Below are 20,968 nucleotides of genomic sequence, written 5' to 3'. Positions count from 1 at the left end.
CAACCTAAGATTTTAACAAGAAATTAATTGGAATTTTTAATGTAATTTTATCCTTAAGCTTTGATTTTTCGAAATTATAAATCACATGTCAAATCATTAAAGACATTAATGAGGAAAACGTATTCAGATATTTTTAAAATACCAACATACTCACATACATACATATAAACACACATATACATGTATGTCACTCAATTAGGAATTTTGCCATGATATTTCCCAGATATGCAAAGCAATAATTTTCACATTTGATATTCTGAAGTCGCATTTTCAAATTTTATGTCAATGATTCGGAGTGGACAATTTTGGGGTTTTCTTTGCTAAAATTTATTAAATGTCAAACATTCTGGAACAGACAATTTTATTTAAAACCACAAACATTTGGTTTCGAGCATAGCCCGAGACAGAAGTTTGCAGATGCCGGCAAATGACTTATTATTAATGCTAGTTATCAATTAATTGGGGAGGGGGAGTAAAGGGCATCAAAAACCAACAGCTTTTGAATAACTGGAAGACTGGCATACAATTTAAAAATTATTTTTATAAGAGATATGGTATGTAATAATTTGATGAGGGTGAAATGTGAAATATTACAGAGGAAGAAAATAAAGGTAAATCAGGATTGTTTTAAGGACAACTTAAAAGAAATGGGTAAAAAATCGACAATAATAAGAACTTAGAGAATTTTTTTCATTGTCAAAATATGTGTAAGGATAACTTAATAAAAATTCTAAACATGGGCAATAATGAGTCCTTAGATAATTTTTTTTCATTGTCCTCTCATATTTTTAATAACCATCTCCCACGATGCTACCAATGAAGACAACCCGTTACAATTCAATAACCACCAGCTTTCCTTGAATAATATTGGCAACAAACATAATTATAATTACAACAGCAACAATTATTGTTTATATATTGTTGTTCTGGCAAAAATAAACATTTGCCACAACAACAAGTGTATGTTCAACCTGAACATTGACACATATGCCAGTAACTAACTAACGAATTCACAACACATTCAACCTCCACATTTACACATTTCAAATTATGCACATTTGTAAAATGGCATAACATTTGGCAAATGTTTACATTTGTACTAATGTTTGAAATTTCCATACCAGATATTTGCTACAGGTTATACAGGAATTTAACCGAAGGGCATAGTGACTAAATTTATTAAAAAAAAATAATATTGCAGTCAAACTGTCAAAAAAAAAATTGCATTTATATAAATATCTAGACATGCTATATTCAATTTTATTTTATTACTTTAAAATTTAGAAATGCTTTCATACCCTCCAGTATGGAGGGTATATTAAGCTTGTCATTCCGTTTGTAACACATCGACCCCACAAAATATATATATTCTTGATCAGCATAAAAGTCCATGTCTTTTTAACGATGATCGTCCGTCTGTCTGTCTGTGGAATTGAAGTAGGTTGTTATAGCCCCATATACCTGTACCTCCCAATATTCATTATTTTTATGATTTTAGCTACATTGTTTACCGGAATTGTTTCAAATTTCGTATCTGCACTTCGAAATGAGCACTACAGCCTGTGGCAGAAAATTTCCTATGCAAGTTCACGTCTTCGTATGGTCCAGAAAATAACGGTAACTCCCTAAATCCGGCATTTTTAAGATTTTAAACAAAATTTTTATCGGATAATATTTTTTATTTATTTTTTGTCAACATTTCCAAATATGTTCCACATGGTGGAGGGTATTCAAAGTTCAGCCCGGCCAAAATTACTGCTTATTAATTTATTTTAAGTTTTACATAAAACTTCCCAAAACCTCTTTGGTGTTATTATTAAACCAAAGTTCGAGCATTTTTCAGTTGTATAAGGTTACCTCGATATATTCGTTGTAGACCCCAAAGAAGTTTACGTTTTACCTATGCACATTTAGGTGGAACCACCACAATCTTTAGATTTTCTCCATTAAATATTGCCTCTGCAAGTAAAAATCGGCAATAGCGAATATTAAATACCTTCCTTGAGAGAAAAAAAAACAAGTTAAAAAGTATCAGTCGATTTGTCGAGGCATGCATGCCCACAGGCAATGTACATACTTTTAAATATACGATATATGACCCTTTATGCCTACCCACAAATGAGGCTAATCCGAAGGAGTGGACAAATGTTTTCCATTTCGTATCTGATATAGCCCTGATATAATTATTATAATGACCCCTATTTTATGTGAAATATATGCTAATTTTCGAAAAATATTCAAAATAAAATATTAAAATGAAAATATTGAAAAATTGTGCCAGAAGGAGTGGACCAATATTGCCCATCTACGAACTCGATCTAAGTTTGACAAAAATATTGAGATGTACCAAGTTTGGAGCAAATTGGATACTCGAGAGTCACATGCGCAGCTAGATCGAATCCAAATGTCCCCATCCGGTTTCGATCCAAAAAGACCTAGGGTCTAAAACAGTTTTTTTTTTTCGATGTGGCACGTATCAAATACAATGCCGCATCAAATGACCTATACCCGCTCCGCCATAATGCTGATACAAAAAGAGCGTCTTCGAAAATAGCTGTACCGAAATTCAGTATTTGAGTGAGTTCTACTTAGAACTTCAAATGTTAGTAAAATCGTATAGGAAAATGTTGAAATGTTAAGAATACGGAATTTTGGGTGGTACCGTTATATGAGGACCTGGACTTATTGTTTTTACATGATCTAGACTTTAAATAGACTTTAAGAAATTAAATCTCAGAATTGACAAACTTCTAATGCTTGACCTCTAAAATGCTGATATCATTTCAAATTTCGACCGATACAAAGATTTTTGACAATAAAAATAACTTTTTTGCGAGTTGCCAAATTCCCCCCTCAAATTTCGATGTGTTCAAAGGATGACATGATTACTGAAAGAAAAATGACAGTCAGACACACAAATAGTCATGAATTTACTTAGAATTGTACACTGATTAAGAATTTGTGCATACATGGTATAAATAGTCAAAGATGTTCGCAACCCAAATAATATGTTATTTATAGGGACACTTGTTTTAGTGAGTGAGAACTCACTCCTTCTGGTACCTTCACAACAAAAGATAGAAAATTGCGCACACACATAAAAAAGCATTTAAAGTTCGGCCGGCCTGCAATCACATTTTGTTTTGTCATATACTGTAGCACCCATTAGCTATAAAATACGAAATTTGAAACAATTCCGTTGAATAATGTCGCTAAAATCATTAAAATACCGAAAAAATCGGAGGAAGTGTTATATGTGTGGTATTCTTAGACGTGGAGCTGCATAGAAAATTGTCTATCATTGGTTGAAGTATCCATTACGAACTTCAAATCCCCAATGTAAAACGATTCCAATGAATAATGTCCCTAAAATTAGCAAAATATCGAATATCGGCTGGTATCCTTATATGGTGTCTATACGAAGACTGGGCCCTGCATACGCAATTTTTTGTCAGAGCCTATAGTAGCTATTACGAACTTCGGAGGGAACAATGTCGCTAAAATTTTAGAAATCCAGAATATAGGAAGGTACAAGTATAAGGGGGCTATACCTAAACATGGACGTATATAGACTACTTTAATTTCGTCACTAAGGCCTACCGATTGTTACCAATGTTGTCAACTTTTATCTTTTTATTTATTAAAATTTTGCGTTTGAAAGTTACCGATTTGTATCGATAACTCAAAAATTAGCAGATTTTCTACAGGTTTCCTTAAATTTTTTCACATCCAAATATTTTGTCTGTGTTGTGGTTAGTGTGAAAATGGAATATATCGAACAAGACTTTGGGGTCATTTCCAATAAATATTGATAATTTTCAAAAAGAAAAATTTCTATATATACCGAATCTCCCATCTTTATAATAGATAATAATGATATCTTTCAAAAAATGTGAACTTATTCCCTAAATCTCTGCGACTTTTAAGCGGAGTATGATTGGGTATGATCTAAGTCCAATATATTATTACATTCTCTATAAATGAGTCGTCACATGCTGAGCGTATATATCTGTCAAAACACCGACTAAATCTTTCTAACTTATTTCATATATCGGTAGATCTAGAGCTAGATGCACATTTTAAAGCCAGACATAATTACACAATTTTCCAGAGTGTTTTAAAGAAGCTAATTCTATGAACTTTATATCTACTCCTAGCCTCTAATTTCTGGTTAAGTAATCCAAAGATACTCTCATTTATATATGTTGTGGCAATGCATATATCTGAGAAACTTTTAATTCCCAATTAAATCCCAAATTCAGTCCACTCTTCTGAAAACTGATAACTTTAAACTATTTCACCAACAATGTATTGTTATTTACTTTAAGTTCTTGGTATACAAATACATGTTTCTCGGTAGCCCTGGCATTCCATGTCAGATTGGTGTGCCAAGTTTATGGATGGATATGGTCATTTGAAATTAAAGTATTTGTTATTATTCACTGTTGAGTGCACATCTGAGCATCAGCATGAATTTCAATGTATAATTTTGTAAACTAGTTAACGCAAACACCATAAGAATATCAACACAAATATGTGCACAATCTCCACTCACACGAACACACACACCCAGAGAGAGACCAGCATGAACGCACGTACACACACACACACACACAGTTATGACCATATAATGATAATGACAACAAGTGCAGCATAAAAGTAGCTAACTAAGCAATGTCGTGTAAGTGTCATTGCTTTTGTATGTGTCTATACTTGAAAACCAGGACTCGATGCATTCATGAAGACATACAAACACACACATACGAACACATGTATCTATGGAATTATATCAAACCTTGAAAGTCTGTGTGTATGTGTTTGGTACTTAGTTTTGTTGTTACAGCATAAGAATTATACACTACATAAGCAATTATCACTTACAAATAGCACACAAATAACAAAGGAACACCAACACGCATAGGGGGGGAGAGAGCAAGAGAAAGAGAGAAAGGGAGAGAGAAAGACATGCAGGCTTGCTTGGCTTAACACAATTCTCTGTAATGGCAAATAAAATTATTTGTCCACACCAAACACACATATAAATAAATGTGCTCTCATTAAATTTAATATAATAACAAAAATAGCAACAACAACAACAGAATGAACTTATATTCATTTTGAAAAGCCACCCAGTCGTCTTAAGTTTTGCGTTTAATTTTGAGGCCATAACAAATTCGTTGGATTTGAAGTTCTCGCCTCTGATTGTAAAGTCAAAAGTCCTGCCACATTAGAGCGTAATTTAATGAATGATTTAAAAATAAATTCAAATTTATAAATTTGAGTCCGCCCTAAGTGGGTATTTCACAAGTAGGTGGTATTAACGAAATGAAATTTTATATTTTGGATTTAAGAGAAGGATCGAAATACACACATACGCATATGTGGTAGAGTCTTAATGAAGATATTCTAAGTTGGACTTTATTTCAAATGCAATAAGTGGCTTGCTTAAAATTTTAAAATCTTAAAGATGGGTGAATCAGTCATTCGTTTTGTAGCACAACGAGCAACAAGATTTATATGAAATCTGAGGAATGGAATTAAAATAAATCAACCACCCATCAGCTGTAGTTTTTAAAACTTCCATATAGATACCACAAACTCTGTTTTATTTTGGATATATTTACAAAAATATTCATTCATTAGGCTTTAAAAATAAAATGGTACTTAGTGGACTTTTTTAAAGATTTTTTTCTAGACTTCACCAAGGCGTGGATTTTTTAATTTTTTTTCTAGACTTCACCGAGGCGTGGATTTCTTTAAAGATTTTTTTCTAGACTTCACCGAGGCGTGGATTTTTTTAAAGATTTTTTTCTAGTCTTCACCGAGGCGTGGATTTTTTAATTTTTTTTCTAGACTTCACCGAGGCGTGGATTTCTTTAAAGATTTTTTTCTAAACTTCACCGAGGCGTGGATTTTTTTAAAGATTTTTTTCTAGACTTCACAAAGCGTGTATTTTTTTCTAGATTTCACCAAGGCGTGGATTTTTTTCTAAACTTCACCAAGGCGTGGATTTTTTTAAAGATTTTTTATAGACTTCATTAAGGCGTGGATTTTTTAAAGACTTTTTTCTAGATTTTGCCAAGGCATGACTTTTTTAAAGATTTTTTTCTAGACTTCACCAAGGCGTGGATTTTTTTTAAAGATTTTTTTCTAGACTTCACCAAGGCGTGGATTTTTTTTAAAGATTTTTTTCTAGACTTCACCAAGGCGTGGATTTTTTTTAAAGATTTTTTTCTAGACTTCACCAAGGCGTGGATTTTTTTTAAAGATTTTTTTCTAGACTTCACCAAGGCGTGGATTTTTTTTAAAGATTTGGATTTCTTAAAATTTCCAAGGCCTGGATTTCTTAAAAAAAAAATTTCCAAGGCCTGTGTTTCTTAAAAAAAATTTCCAAGGCCTGGTTTGGTATGACAAATCTACAGGGTTAGATGAAAAACTGCTGTTAAAATTATTTCAGTGACAGGTCATTATATTGTTTACAAGCGTACAAAAGCATTTTGGTGAGAATTTTCCAGAGAAAAAGTTATTCGTGATGGAATTCCAGGGTGATAGTGTGATATCTTTATATTTGCCTGGAAAGCCACAAGTCGCTATCGTTTGAGTACTCCAGCATTTAAATGTGAATAAATCTTTTGTGTCTCGTACCATCGATACTGGTAGCGTAGCCCGACGTCAAGGAAGTGGACGGAAGACAACAGCAACATCAACAGAAATGGCTCGAAAAGTAAAGAAGCGACTTGATCGAAACCCGCGTCGCAGTGGCCGAAAAATGGCTCATGAGCTGAACATATCGTAATATTATTCGAAAAATATTGGAAAATGAGCTCGGGGTAAAGGCATTGAAGCCACAAAAGTGCAAGAACTTACCCCGCAACAGAAAGAAAATAGACTCAAAGGAGCTAAAAAGTAGCTTCGCTTAGCCGAAAGGGGTGAACTGCCGAATTTGGTTTGCTGGTCTCCGATGAGAAAACATTCGTTGTCTAGCAGTTTGTAAACAAACAAAACTTGCCAAAGAAGTCAGCCTAAAATGTACACCTTGGTTGGCCATCAGAACTCAAGCGCGGGCCATGGTGATGGTGTGGGCCGTCATAACAGCCGATGGTCACTCTCTGCTAGTATTAATCGACCATGGCATCAGGATAAATCCCGAATATTATGGCGAAAATATTCTGGAGGGTATATTAAAGCCTTGGACATGAAAATATTTTGGACATTCCAACAGGAATGAAAAATGCACGACTACCTGTTACATTTACAACAGGTAAGCAAAGGCTATAGTCGAGCGGGGCCGACCATATGATACCCTAAAACACCACAATATGTTCAAAGTCCCTTATATCCAAATCCATTTTCGAAGATTTCGTTTTTGAAATAATGTCAAAGAGCCCCGCCCAGAGGTTACCCTTAGTTTTTTGGCCCAGAGAATTTGGTCAATATTTACGCACTCCGTTGTGTTGTTAAGTAATCAAAACAATTTAACACGAAAGTTGTGTTCCATTTTACAGTCATCCAAAATGCCACACTTCTTCCCAGTCTTTAACTCCCTTCTGATGCAAAATCCGTTTCAATTGTGGCCTATAGAGCGACGACAATATTAGAAAAAATTAAATTTTGTTTAATCCATTTGCACCTCTAAATGTACATCTAAAAAACAGTAGGCTTTAATTCTGACCCTAACCCTACCCCCATGCAAAATTACGTGAGGATCGGACGATAATTGCGATATGCATATAATACCCTCAAAAATTTGTGTTGGGCCGTGTTAAAATTTAGAAAATTTTCAATTCAAAATTGTAAGTCAATTTCCAAAAAAAATCGCATGCGATAAAAAATATGACAAAAATTGAAAAAAATCGAAAAAAGATATTCACTTTTCATTGGTACAATTTTCTGCGATTTTCTTAGATTTGATCGTTTTCTGGGAAGAGAACATTCCGAATTGATGGGAATTGTGAAAATCGGCCCAGCGGTTCTTGAGTTATAAGCAGAATAAATAAGATCAATTCTTTTACATATATATTGTACCTATTTTGTTATATATCCGATTTCTTGGTTATTAGCACCACTTTAATGGTCAAAAGTTATTTTTTAATCAATTTGTGATTTGGCTGGGATTGAAAATATTCGCGGTTTAGTGGTCATTTTCCTACTTTCTTGCATAAAAGTTAGGGTCTATTTTACCCGCTAATTATTGTCCGATGGCCGCCCAAATTTGTAGATTTCTGCTTTCTCCTAAACTCTAACTCCATGTAAAATTTTTCGCGTCGATTGGTTCACAATTGTGGCCTATAGAGCAACTGCAAAATCAAGAAATGTTCCCGTTTTGGTCCATTTTAACCCCTAAATATCGTGCGATCATCTGCAAAAAATTGGGTCCTATTCGAACCCATCTCCATTTTCAATTTCGTGAGGATCGCTTCATAATTGCGATCTGTAGCTTGATTACAAATTAATATGGACAGACGGACGGACGGACATACATAGCTAGATCGACTCATCTCAGCGAGATAGGAAGATCCATATATACTTTCCTATGTGGGAAACCAATATTTCGAGGTGTTACATAATTTTTGGCCCAATCAAACGTATAATACCCCAATCACATAGTGTTGTAGGGTATAAAAGGTAATAATTTCATTGCCATGTCTCTGAAAAAAAAATTAATTTAATTTGAAGGAATGATGTAATAAAGAAGACCCTAAGTGAGCGTTATTTTTTCTTCCTTGTTATACCTATGTAAGTATCAGTCTAATTATCCAACCCAGTGCTTTGCAGACTGATACCCAATGCAGCTACCTTTAACCGGTATTACAATATATCGACTCTAGTATAAATTAAATTTGTTTTTCATTTCATTTTTAAATATCACAAATATTGTGGAGTGAATTTATCTAATTTAAAATCAACTTATAATTACTTCATATTTGGTAGTAGTGGATGCCTTTTACATATTTATATTTACATTCTGAAGTAAATATTCATATTTACATTAAAGTATGCTCCTTTAACTTATATGTATCTAATAATATATATAAATAAATATATCCACAATCAACACTTTTCCAAAATTAGGCCAAGTTTTAATTATCTTCAATGCACTACACTTTTTGGTGGTAACAGCCTCAAAAATCCCTTATCTTTTGGCCAATTAGTTGTTATTTGTCAAACATAAATGCAAACAAAACACACTCACAATCATCCACCCACACGCACATATAAATACTTTCGTAGTAATAAACGAAGATAAACATAATCATCGTAATAGCATCTCTCTAAAATAATTAGCATTTTTCAATATTTACTTTGTAAAGTCTACTCGAAAGTAATTGCAAAATATGTGTGTTGGCAAACATGGAGGGGATAATGCTCGCATAAGTACTTATTCCCGATAATACATTATAATTATGAGGAGACTGCATTTTACTTTCATTGAATTAAAAAAAAATGGCTAAAAATGCAATAAGATTTAAGAAAATAATTATTGTTTTGGGGAATTTTCGATGATTTGGAAAAAAGATGGAGACTGTATGCTTTAAGGAAAGAAAATACAGAATTTGCATAAAAACAAGTTCAAAAGTATTAGTCGGTTTTACCGACATATGTATACCCTAACCCAATGTTCGTTTATTTAAATATATTTTGACTTCTGTTATGATTATTCAAATTGATGACCCTATATGCAGTAGGTTCTGGAGTAATGGGTCAATATTGACTATTTCGTGTCGAACCTAAATAAGTGAGATATAAATATTGCGACGTGTCAGGTTTGGTCTATATTGATTACTTTCTTCTCTTTATATGAGATATCTGATAATTTTTAAAAAATTTTAAATTGTGCGTGATGTCACAGTTATAGTCGACTGAAAGTCTTCCATTTTCATACTTCATCTAATACAGATTAAAATATTGGTATGTGCAAAATTTGAAGGAAATCGAACATTTATATCCAATTTTATGCGAAATCATAAATTCCATATTCATCTCAGGCTTCTAGTTGACCGAAATATTTAGATATAGTAAGTTGTCTGACTTATTTCGCAAGTTATGACAGAAAAAAGTATTAAAAATTGATGTACGAAAAGGGTTCCGCAGTTATATATAATCTTCAAAACAGATCTTGTGTTAGCAAAAATGTTTGTATGTGTGACATTTGAAGAGAGTTGAATGCTTAAATCATGAACTCTGTGTGGGAGATGTACCAAAATAAATGGTCCTATCTCTACCATCTTTGTTCCAGAAGCAGTGGATCGATATATCCCATCCCGTGAGATATATAGAGAACCAGATGCTAATTTCGGATTTTATAATCGTTTTGGTTATTCAAAATGTTGATCCAATGTGGTGAAGGAACCCTTTGCAGCGGAGGTGCCAAAAGGAATAGTCCGATCTCTTTATAACAGATCTTCTGTAGATGGAAATATTGAGATATACCAAGTCCATATGGAATCGGATGTTAGATAAGCTTCATGTTTATTCAAAATGTTGACCCTTTGTGGAGGAGCTACCAGAAGGAGTGGACCGAAATTGCCCATCTCGTACTAAATAGTATTATTAATTTTGGTACCTGAGGAAGGGACAGATCTGAAAATTTGAAATTTGGACTGAAACTAAATTTGATATTGGGTGAAAGAATAGGACTCGAATCCTCAAATTTAATGTCGAAAACTCTTTTTTTTATCAGGAATTGATATATTATGGTGGTCTTAGAAATATGTCCTATAATTGTACGAAAAGTAGTGAATTGTTATTTATTGGGTGAAGAGATGGAGATAAAATTCAGATATATGATATTTAGGTTCTTGGTGAGATTTTGCGGTGGTTTGGAGAAATGTCATATATTGGTACGAAAAGTACTAATTGGTACTGAGGTGAAGAAATATGCTTTGTCGAAATTAAGAAATATTGCATTGCAAATGAAGAAATTTTGCATCGGCCGGGCCTAACTTTGGATACCCTACACCATTTGGAAGAAACTTGAAAAATGTCCAAAAAATTGTGTCGAAAAATACCGCACAAATGAAAACCGTTATATGGGGGCTATTAAAGACGTGGTAATGCATAAGTAATTTATGTCGAACTATATGTACGAAATTTGAAACAATTCCGGTGAATAATGTCGCAAAAATTATAAATATACCAAATGTTGGAGGGGGGGCTGTACTATTATGGACCTTTCAGACAATTGTCTTGTAAGGGGTAAAGTAATCAGAAGGAACCACTGGTGTGAATTTTAAGACAATTCCATTAAAAAAATTGGCTGAAATCATTAAAATACCGAATATCGGGGGGGGCACCGTTATATGGGAGGTATATGATATCGTGGACCGGTATGGACAATTCTTTTCTCGGGAGTAAAGTACTCACAAGGAACTCCTTATGTGCGTTTTCAGACAATTCGTTTGAAAATGTGTCTATAATCATCAAAATAACGAATATTGGGGGGGGGGTTACCGTTATATGGGGGATATAAAATATCGTGGACCTATATAGACAAATCACTTTCAGAGGTAAAGTACTCACAAAGGACTCCTTGTGTAGAATTTGAGACAGTTCCATTGAAAACATGTGGCTAAAATCATCAAAATAAATATCGGGTTACATGGGGGCCATACGATATCGACAACATACAGCTCTGTGCAAAATTTTAGCTTCCTATCTGTATTGGTTTTGACAGTAGCGTGATTACAACAGATGGACAGAAGGACAGAAGGACGTACAGACGGAAAGGGCTAAATCGTCTTAGAATTTTACGCTGATCAAATATATGTATATATATATATATATATATATATATATATATATATATATATATATATATATATATATATATATATATATATATATATATATATATATATATATATATATATATATATATATATATATATATATATATATATATATATATACTTTGTTGGGTCTTAAATTAGGAACGAGAGCCCATACAATGTCTGGTGGAGGGCAAAAGAAGACTTAACGCGAACTGTTGTAAGGAATCTAAAATGTTATGCTGAACTTTTCGCAGACGTTGTAGCGGCCCCATATATCTTGATAAGAGTGAGTTTTTAAGACAAATCCAAAACCATAAGGAATGCCAGGCTTCAGCGCAATCCTAAACTCTAACCTCATAAAAAATTCCGTGTCTAAGCAACCTAAATTATCGCCCATACAATCAACAATTGCCTATTTTTTTGGTACCAGAAATAGAACAAGCATTGTTCGATTTGTACCTAAATTGTTCGGATATTCGGTTGTACTGCATTATAATCAATTTTTGCATTTTGGAGAACTAGTTTGTAATAAAAAGTACTAAAACTAGATTGTTTTGAAATGTTCGAAAAATAGTCGTTAGTTTTCATTGTGAAACTATGCTCAGTTTATTATTGCCTTTCAACTCAAATATAGTTTTTATTTTTTTTGAATTATAATATTCTATGCCCGTTCAAAATTCAAAGAAATGAGTATTTTGTTTTCGCGTTACCGAAATTTAATCAAAAAAAATCCGATAACTTTAATTTAACCCCTTTTTATTTTGCCCTTAAATCAAATTTCTTAATAAATGTAAAAGGAAAATTTAATTAAGACAATTTGTATGCGAACATAAAAATCCTTTTAGGCACTTTGAGAGAAAATATTTCATTTATTAACAAAATAAAAAAAAAATAATTGTTGTTCCTCTTTAAAAATAATAAAATCAAATTGCAGCCTTAAAACAAATTCATTACAGTCATGGAAGGCCAGGAAAAAAATCTAGCTCTCAAGAGCAATATATCAAAAAGATTTTAAACATGTTTTTTGTATCTTTAAAATTTTCAAAAAGATAACACAAACTCTTAGTTAAAAAATGTTGTTGTTTTTCAAAAGAAAAAAAATCCTCAAAAACAAGTTCTGTAAGTAATTGCTTTTCAAGAACATTCTTTGAGAAACAAAACACACACACAGAAAAACTATACCCCTGTTGTTGTTTCGGTGTTCAAAGTGCAGCAACAAAATATGGGAATTTTTCAAGTTGTTGATGTTGCTGTTGTTGTTGTTATTCCTCCCTCAACAATACTTATAAATCATTTGTCTATTTTGGAAAAAAGAAATAATGAATGGATTTGTATGGTATCTGGTATCGCATCATGTCCAAATCTATCCAAAATGCAATCGAGTCTTGGCCAGTGCTTCTGCTGCAACTACGTCGCCACCCACCCTGCCCTGCTGCACTTGATGATTGATTGCCAAGCATGTGATGATCTTCCACTGCAAACACTCTTTAGTGTCAAGACGGACGTAATGTACATCCATAAAAGGAAAACAACCTTGTTTCTTTGGCCATGCTTCCCTTCACCAAGACGTTGAAATATGTTTTGAGGAAGCATTTAATTTCAACCGCACTGATGTATTAACAGCAGTTTTCGAGAAAGAAAAGCAGAAGAAAATTGATTGCAATATTCCTTTGTATGAAAAAAATTGGATTTCTCGTTACAAACTTGAAACACTGTGCCAACCTAATCCATCTTGAAAACCATGTTATTGTTGTTATTATTTCACAAACCAACAATGTTTTCATTCCAACCAGGTACATTCTCCTTTCGGGCCACTTAAGTGTTATATCTGCAGTATTATCCTGAATTTAAGCACACACTCATTGTTTTTGAAGAGTTGCTTTAATGAAAAAAATAAAAAAATAAAAAAGTATAACAATATTTCTGCTTTATTTTATTTGAAACATGATACAACAATGATGTGACCTTTATTAGAAAAACAAAGATATATATGTACAGGACACAAAGGTTATGTTATTTTTAACATGGGGGATATATATTTACACATAACCCATTTATTCAAAAAGGGTCATATCTCAAAAAATCCATGGAAATTTGACTTTCCGAATAAAAAAGAATTGTATCCAAAAAATATAATAACTACACAGATAATTATTTGCAAACATGTTCCAAGATATTAGTGCCAGTTTTCTGTGCAATATCAAGCATGATTTGAAATATTTAAATGCTCTATAATCTCAAAATATAGTTTTCTTGGTTTATGTCAAAATCCAAGTTAAAAAATGTATAACTCTTCCAGTTCTACAGGTATCAACATAATGAAAATATAAACTAATGTTCGAGGAAAAAATATGAATTGCTACAAATACGCCGTCGAGTTATTTCACTGAGTAAATGAGCTATATGTGGTCAACTCAAGATCCCATAATTTTCAAAATTTTCATATGGCACTTGGGTTTGGTAAGACTCCCAGAAATCAGCCTTTTTCTAACGTCAGTCATATGACTACAGAGGGTATATATCATTTGATATGGCCTCATCGAAATAATGATTTTAGACTTTAGTTCCTATGGAGCAAATCCGTTTCAAGACGATTGGATTCGATCTAGGGGTGTCCATCCGTCCGTATGTCTGTCTGGCTGGCTGGTTCGTGCGCACGACAACTCTCAAAAGGAGCATACACTTTGATCAAACTTAGATCGAGCTCGGAGAAGACCAATATCGGCCTACTCAACGTGTTGTCCTGAAAGCTCGTAAACAGCGAAATAAACAACTGATTCCATTTAAACTCGGCACATCTCAATATTTCTATCAGCACAAGATTTGGTGAAATGAAGATTTGATGAAATGTGTTTGTCCACTCCTTCTGATACCTTCCCCATAAAGGGTCACAATTTTGAAAAACCAAAACAATTATTAAATGCTACTAGGAAAATATTTTTCTTTAAGAACAAAAATCTTTTATTTTGAAGTTTACCGAGGACATCCGATCCATTTAGCACTTTTCGTACAATTTTAGTACACATTTCCAAAACCATCTCTACACATCCCAATTCCAGACCCTTCACCCAAATCCAAATTAGGTACTATTTAGTATTTTCGTCCAAATTTAGGGCACATTTCCAAACCACCGCGAAATCTCTAACTCAGTTTCCTTCTGTAATCTAAATATCAAATTTCAGAATTTTATCTCTATCCCTTCACTCAGCATCAAATATTGTACCCTTCAGTACTTTTCTGCAATCATAGTACACATTTCCGAAACCACCTCCATACAAGGCTACACATGAACAGAGATCCTATAGCAAATATTTTAAAATTTGAAGCATTATCTGTTCACCCAAAATTATTCCAAATTTTGTACCATTTAGTATTTTTCGTACAATTATAGTAAACACTTCCGAAACCACATATTTATCACAAATCTGCCAGCAACAGGTCCCCAAATACTAAATTGAAAAAATGCTACTTCATCCGTTCACCCAACTGCGAACTGTACCAAATGAGGGGCAAAATTTAATAGCTTTTAGTGCAGTTCTTACACTTAGTACACATTTTCACTACAAGTTCAATTTCTTCAATTTCAATTTCTTAGTACACATGTTCACTACAAGTTCAATTTCAGATACCAACAGAGACCTCAGAATCAAATTTGAAGATTCCAGCCCTATCCCCTCATCCAATACCGAATTTAGTACCATTCAGTACTTTTCGAACAATTATAGTACACATTTCCGAAACCATCTCCAGATGTCCAGGCTACAAATGAAGAGAGATTCTAATACCAAATTTTAGATTTCAAGACCTATCAGGTCACCTAACTCCAAATTGTACTAAAGTTGGTATCATTTTGTACTTTTTGTACAAATATAGGACAAATTTTCATATCCAAATCCAAATAATTTAAATATGAAATTTCAGAATTTTATCTCTTTTTACCCAACAACATTCTAAAATTTGAACTTCATTTGTTCACCATAAACCAAACTTTTCCAAATTTAGAATCATTTAGTAAATATTCAAAAAACACCCTATATATCAAAATTATTTTCCATCCTTGATTGTCATACCGAATTTCAGCTCTATCCGTCCACATAATACCAAATTGTACCATTTTGGTAATTTAGTATCATTTTACAAGTCTTGAAGCCTTACAATCTACTATCCCCCATTACATTAGTTACTTTCATTCCAAATTTCAGCATTTCAGCATTTCAGCTCATTTCCTTTGTCCAGTACAAAGTATTCAAATTTTAGTACTTTTAGTACAGAATTCAACATTTGAATAAAAATTGGTGTACCTCGAGACCCATAATTGAAATTTTAAATATTTAGCAGGTTTCAGAACATTTGGAGTCTATGGTACACACGATATCCCTTGAGTGTAGTATCCAATGTAGTATAATTTTTGCACATCGTTATATTTCTACTGAATTCTGGTAAATCACCCACAAACTCCCAAATCTGAAACAAAACCATGGAAAATCGTAAAGTTTGTAAATTTTTTAATTATTTATTTATTCATTTATTTATTTTTATTTATTTTTATTTTTTTTTTTTTTTTTTGAAAATAAACAATATCAGAACAATCATGACTTTTATAAGTCTCAATTATAATTTTAAAAGGGACTATTCCATTTTTTGTATATATACCAGATTTAGCTTGAAGATGGGAGATATCGATTATTCTCTTTATCACTCTCTTTATTCCTGCCTACCATCGAATAGCCATGGTCCACTAACATTTTATTTTTTGTATACAAACATTTTCGGGAAAAAATATTGTTTTTTTTTTCATTCCAAGAAAATTAAAAACACGTCATAATTTTTCAACTTTAAAACTTCCCAGTAAAAATTCGTTTAAGTTTAAAAAATATATATACCAGCAATGTCCTGCAATGTTATAATTAAAAACCCTTCTTTTCTTCTATGTAATTCATATTTCATTTTCTGCTTCGAGCAATAAAAGATGATTGTGTATTATAATTTTAATTTTCTTAAAACAAACATTTACATTGTCCCCTAGTTTTTTTTTCGTTGTGGGAAAAAAGAAAATACAAAAATATGAAAAATTTTATAAAAAAAAAACTCTCCCCCCCAGACACCAGTAAATCCCTTAAGAACTTTAACTCTTTCTCTTTGCAAGCAATGCAAGTTAATTTTTTATGTCTTCTTGCTTTTTCTTCCATTCTAGATGTGGCAAATTTGGAATATGAAAAAATTATTGCAGAGGCTGGCAAAAATGTGACACTACCCTGTCCGGGTGTTACCGAACATTCTCTGGTGGATACTCTGGTATGGAAAACAACCACAACGACAATAGCTCAGTTTGCCAATCGGATACCACTGTTGCACAGTCCCCGGGTAAGTAAACGACAATTTATGTTTGGATCTTCCTTAAGTTCATGGCAGGAATCGTACTTCTTCTCGTTCTCACACTTCATAAATTTTTAACATTGTGTGCGTACTCTTGGCTTTTTGTATAACAAAAAAAAAATATGTGTGGCTGTCCGCCTGGCCTCTTCCAATAATATTTATCTCCATCCGAGGCAATGTATAAAATTTCATTCTTTCGAATACATTTTTATGGGATCTTTTCTAATTTATTTGCAAAAAAAGCAACTCCCACATGTTTTCATTTTACTTCAATGGATAAGTTAAAGTGTCCATTGTCTTCGAGAGAATTGTTTTCATTTGTTGTCTTGTTTTGTAAAATCAAATCTCGCCTAGGTTTTTGTTGGTATCCAGTTGAAATAACTTGGTAAAATCAGTGTGGCAGGGATTGGATAGAAATAAATAAAAATGTTTGGGTTTTTTTATGAAATTACAATATATTCTGGATATGGAGGGCTCACTGCTATACCGAACCAAGTCATGAAAAATAAAAAATGCCGAAACTAGTGCCAATGTCCCCGCATATGGCAACTCTGTTTACTCTGTAAAGCACAATGTCAAAAAGTGTTTCGTTCCAAAGATAACGTTAAAAAACCTAAGTCCACGACTGTCATTTTCGTTTTTATTCAAAGCAAAAATGAACCAAGTCAGTGTGTTTCACTTTGAATCAGCGTATATATAGATATCAGCAATGATTCAATGTCGATTTAGTGATGTCCATCCGTCTGTCTGTCCATCTGTGGAAATCACTTTAGCTTCCGAGGCGTTTGTAGTAGGTTAATAAAATTTACTCAGATGTGTGTTTGGTCTACAGGGCTTTTGGTATTGGAAATGATCGGTATTTTGATGACTTTAATGACATTATTCACCAATTTTTTTCATATTTCGTATTCGGTATTATGATGTTTTTGCGATATTATTTACCGGATTTTTTCAAGTTTCCTATTTGAATATTGTAATGGACTATGACAAAACTTGGCTGTGCAGGTCCACATTTTCGTATATACCCCCATATTACGATAACTCTCTATATTCGGTATTTTTATGATTTTTAAAAGTATTCTTTAATATCCAAATCCTTTCCAAATGGTAGAGGGTATTCAAAGCTCGGCCCGACCGAACTTACTGTTTTTTTATTTGATATACTTTTTCCTAATACACATTAAATATTAGTATGGGCACAATGACAAGAAAATCGTACATTATTCCATATTCATCTCATGTTTCTGGTTGAGAGAAATATTTAGATATAGCAAGTTGTAAAGAATCATCGACTTGTTTCGCAAGTTATGACAGATAAAGGCATTGAAAATTGTGACCCCTTGTGGGTGATGTACCGGAAGGGGTTCGCAGATATATTCCATCTTCACAACAAATATTGTGTTAGCGAAAATGTTTGTATGTGTGAAATCTAAAGGGAGTAGGATGATTATTTCGTTTTCTTTCTGTTTTGTTTTTCAAAATCTTGAACCCTGTGTGGGAAGGTACCAGAAGAAATGGTGCGATCTCTACCATCTTTATAACAGATCTTGTGTTGAAGGAAATTTTGAAATGTACCCAATCTGAATGAAATCGAATAATATCGCGTCTTATGAGCTTCATGGATATTCAAAATGTTGACCCTTTGTGGGGATGATACCAGAGGTAGTGGAGCGATATATTCCATATTCACAGCAGAGCGTGGGTTAATAAAAATATTCTGATCTGTGTAATTTGAACACAATCGGAAAATTTCATCACATTTTATAAGAGTTATAATTATTCAAAATTTTTACCCTTTGTGGGGGAGGTACTTGTTGGAATGGACCACTGGAGCACTGACCGGATAAGGATAACTTTCGAATATGTGATGAACTTAACATGAAAATAAAATTCTATGAAGACGAAAATACAAATTTAATTTGGCAAAAGGAACTTCACTTAAAAGCAGCACAGCTAGCTCGAGACTCACTGAATACAGAAGTGCCATCTGATGAGCACTATTTCTGTACTTTCGACATTCAAAAAGCATTGCCTTTTCCAAAGCTATCAACATCAGTTGCTTATTACAAGCGGAACATCAACTATATTTAGTCATAAAATGAACAATTTATTTATTTTTTTGACTTGGTTCGCTTTAGCTGTAAAACCTTCAAATTTTATTCAGAGCAATAACGAACCAAAGCAGGTTTTTTGTTTTTGAATATTTTTTTAGTAATATATTTAAATTATTTTTCTTTTAACTTTATATCATTAGTTAATTTTGAATATAGACTTTTACATTTTCTTTTGGTAGACTAAAATATTGCTTCCAGAAATTAATTGCAGTACATTTACTTTACCTCTAAATATCTTGGAATTATGTTTTTATGACTTAGTTCGGTATAGCTGTGAGCCCTTCATATGTCTATGGCAATTTGAGGTATCAATAGTAAATACCAGGCTTAGTTTTAGGAAAATACTGCAAATTCCACTGGGCGTATGATTTACATGCAAACACTTATACGCCATGGAGTACGGATTTCTGTATTTGTGGTTGATGTCTATCTTGAGTGTGTGTGTGTCCAAAAAAAATATTTACTTATATGTACGTATGTTATTCGAAACGAAATTTTTGTAATATCTTTCCATTATAATTTCTTAATGAAATCTATGGCTCCACACAAAAATATTGAAAAAATATTTAACCTTAATAAAAATTGAATTTTGTAGGCATAACAGAGTACATTGGAAAATACAGGTTTTAACAGGTGGTTGGTCAGATGTCAATTACAATATGAAAATATTGTAATAAGAAAAATGTATTTTTGTGGGAATATTTACATTTATAATAACAAGGAATGCAATTCAACTGTCATAAATTGTTTGTAATTTAATCAAAAAAAAATATATTTTTTTTAATATTTATTCATATCAAGGGGAATACAAGTAATATACAATTTAAATTTACAATGAATTACATAAATGTTTAAGGCAGTTGTTGCTCTGGCATTTGAAGTGTTTACAAGTCGAAATAGAGATATTTTTTTAATACATTTTTATAGATTAGATTAGTAAAGTTCATGTTTGTTAAGTTAGATATTTAGGTCATGGTGATAAGAAAAAATTAAATTTTGTGAAGTTATGCACATGTGATTGTGACTTGAAAACTTTGATACCGTGTGTTGTTCAGAAATTTTACTTGTTTCCATAACAGGGCTGCAAACCACTTGTCAATTTGGGTTGGTTCGATTCAGTAGTTCACACTACTTTTAAAAAATTAAATCCATGTGAATTTATGGAAAATTCTCCTACATGATGACCTCAGTGAAATTTCTTTATAAGTTGCCAAAGAACAGAAATCTCTGTTCGATTATTTAATAGAGTTAAGGAAAATTAAATTCGAAATTTAAAATTTTCATGATTTCATTCAAATTCAAAATTTATGGGGAGAAAAGTCAAAAGAAACAAGTAAAATATTATTAGTAGGGTTTGCCGACAGGTGTATAACGCAGAATCGAGTTGTGATTATTCACAACACCCCTTTAGGGGGGAAGTTAAGAAGCAGTTGCTCAATATTGGCCAATTCGTATATGACGTAAATCTGATATAAATATAATAACGTGCCATATTTGGGCTATATCGACTACTTCCTATACATTATATAAGATATGTGAAATTTTTTGGAAAATGTGGAAATATGCATTAGGTATCAGATAAAGCGGACCGTAACATATAAAAATATATGTATTTGTATGTGTAAAATTTGAAGAAAATCGAATATTTATATCCAATTTTATTCGAAATCATAATCAATTGTTACCCTTTGTGGTTTAGGTACCAGA

The 20,968-nt window shown here is 32.6% G+C and overlaps 1 protein-coding gene across 2 annotated transcripts in view; it reads left to right on the top strand.

Annotated features, from left to right (window-relative positions):
• LOC101893452 (tyrosine-protein phosphatase 99A) overlaps positions 1 to 20,968 on the top strand; it is a 606,223-nt gene that overhangs the window by 232,890 nt on the left and 352,365 nt on the right. For both annotated transcript variants that reach the window (XM_059130728.1, XM_059130726.1), the window contains exon 2: positions 16,966 to 17,135. In XM_059130728.1, coding sequence (XP_058986711.1) covers positions 16,966 to 17,135 — 170 coding nt within the window. The remainder of the gene's footprint in view (positions 1 to 16,965; positions 17,136 to 20,968) is intronic.

This window comes from Musca domestica, unplaced genomic scaffold, assembly GCF_030504385.1.
Source record: "Musca domestica strain aabys unplaced genomic scaffold, Musca_domestica.polishedcontigs.V.1.1 79, whole genome shotgun sequence".
NCBI lineage: Eukaryota > Metazoa > Arthropoda > Insecta > Diptera > Muscidae > Musca > Musca domestica.
The sequence above is the reverse complement of the archived record's forward strand: the minus strand, read 5'-3'. Positions and strand labels throughout refer to the sequence as shown.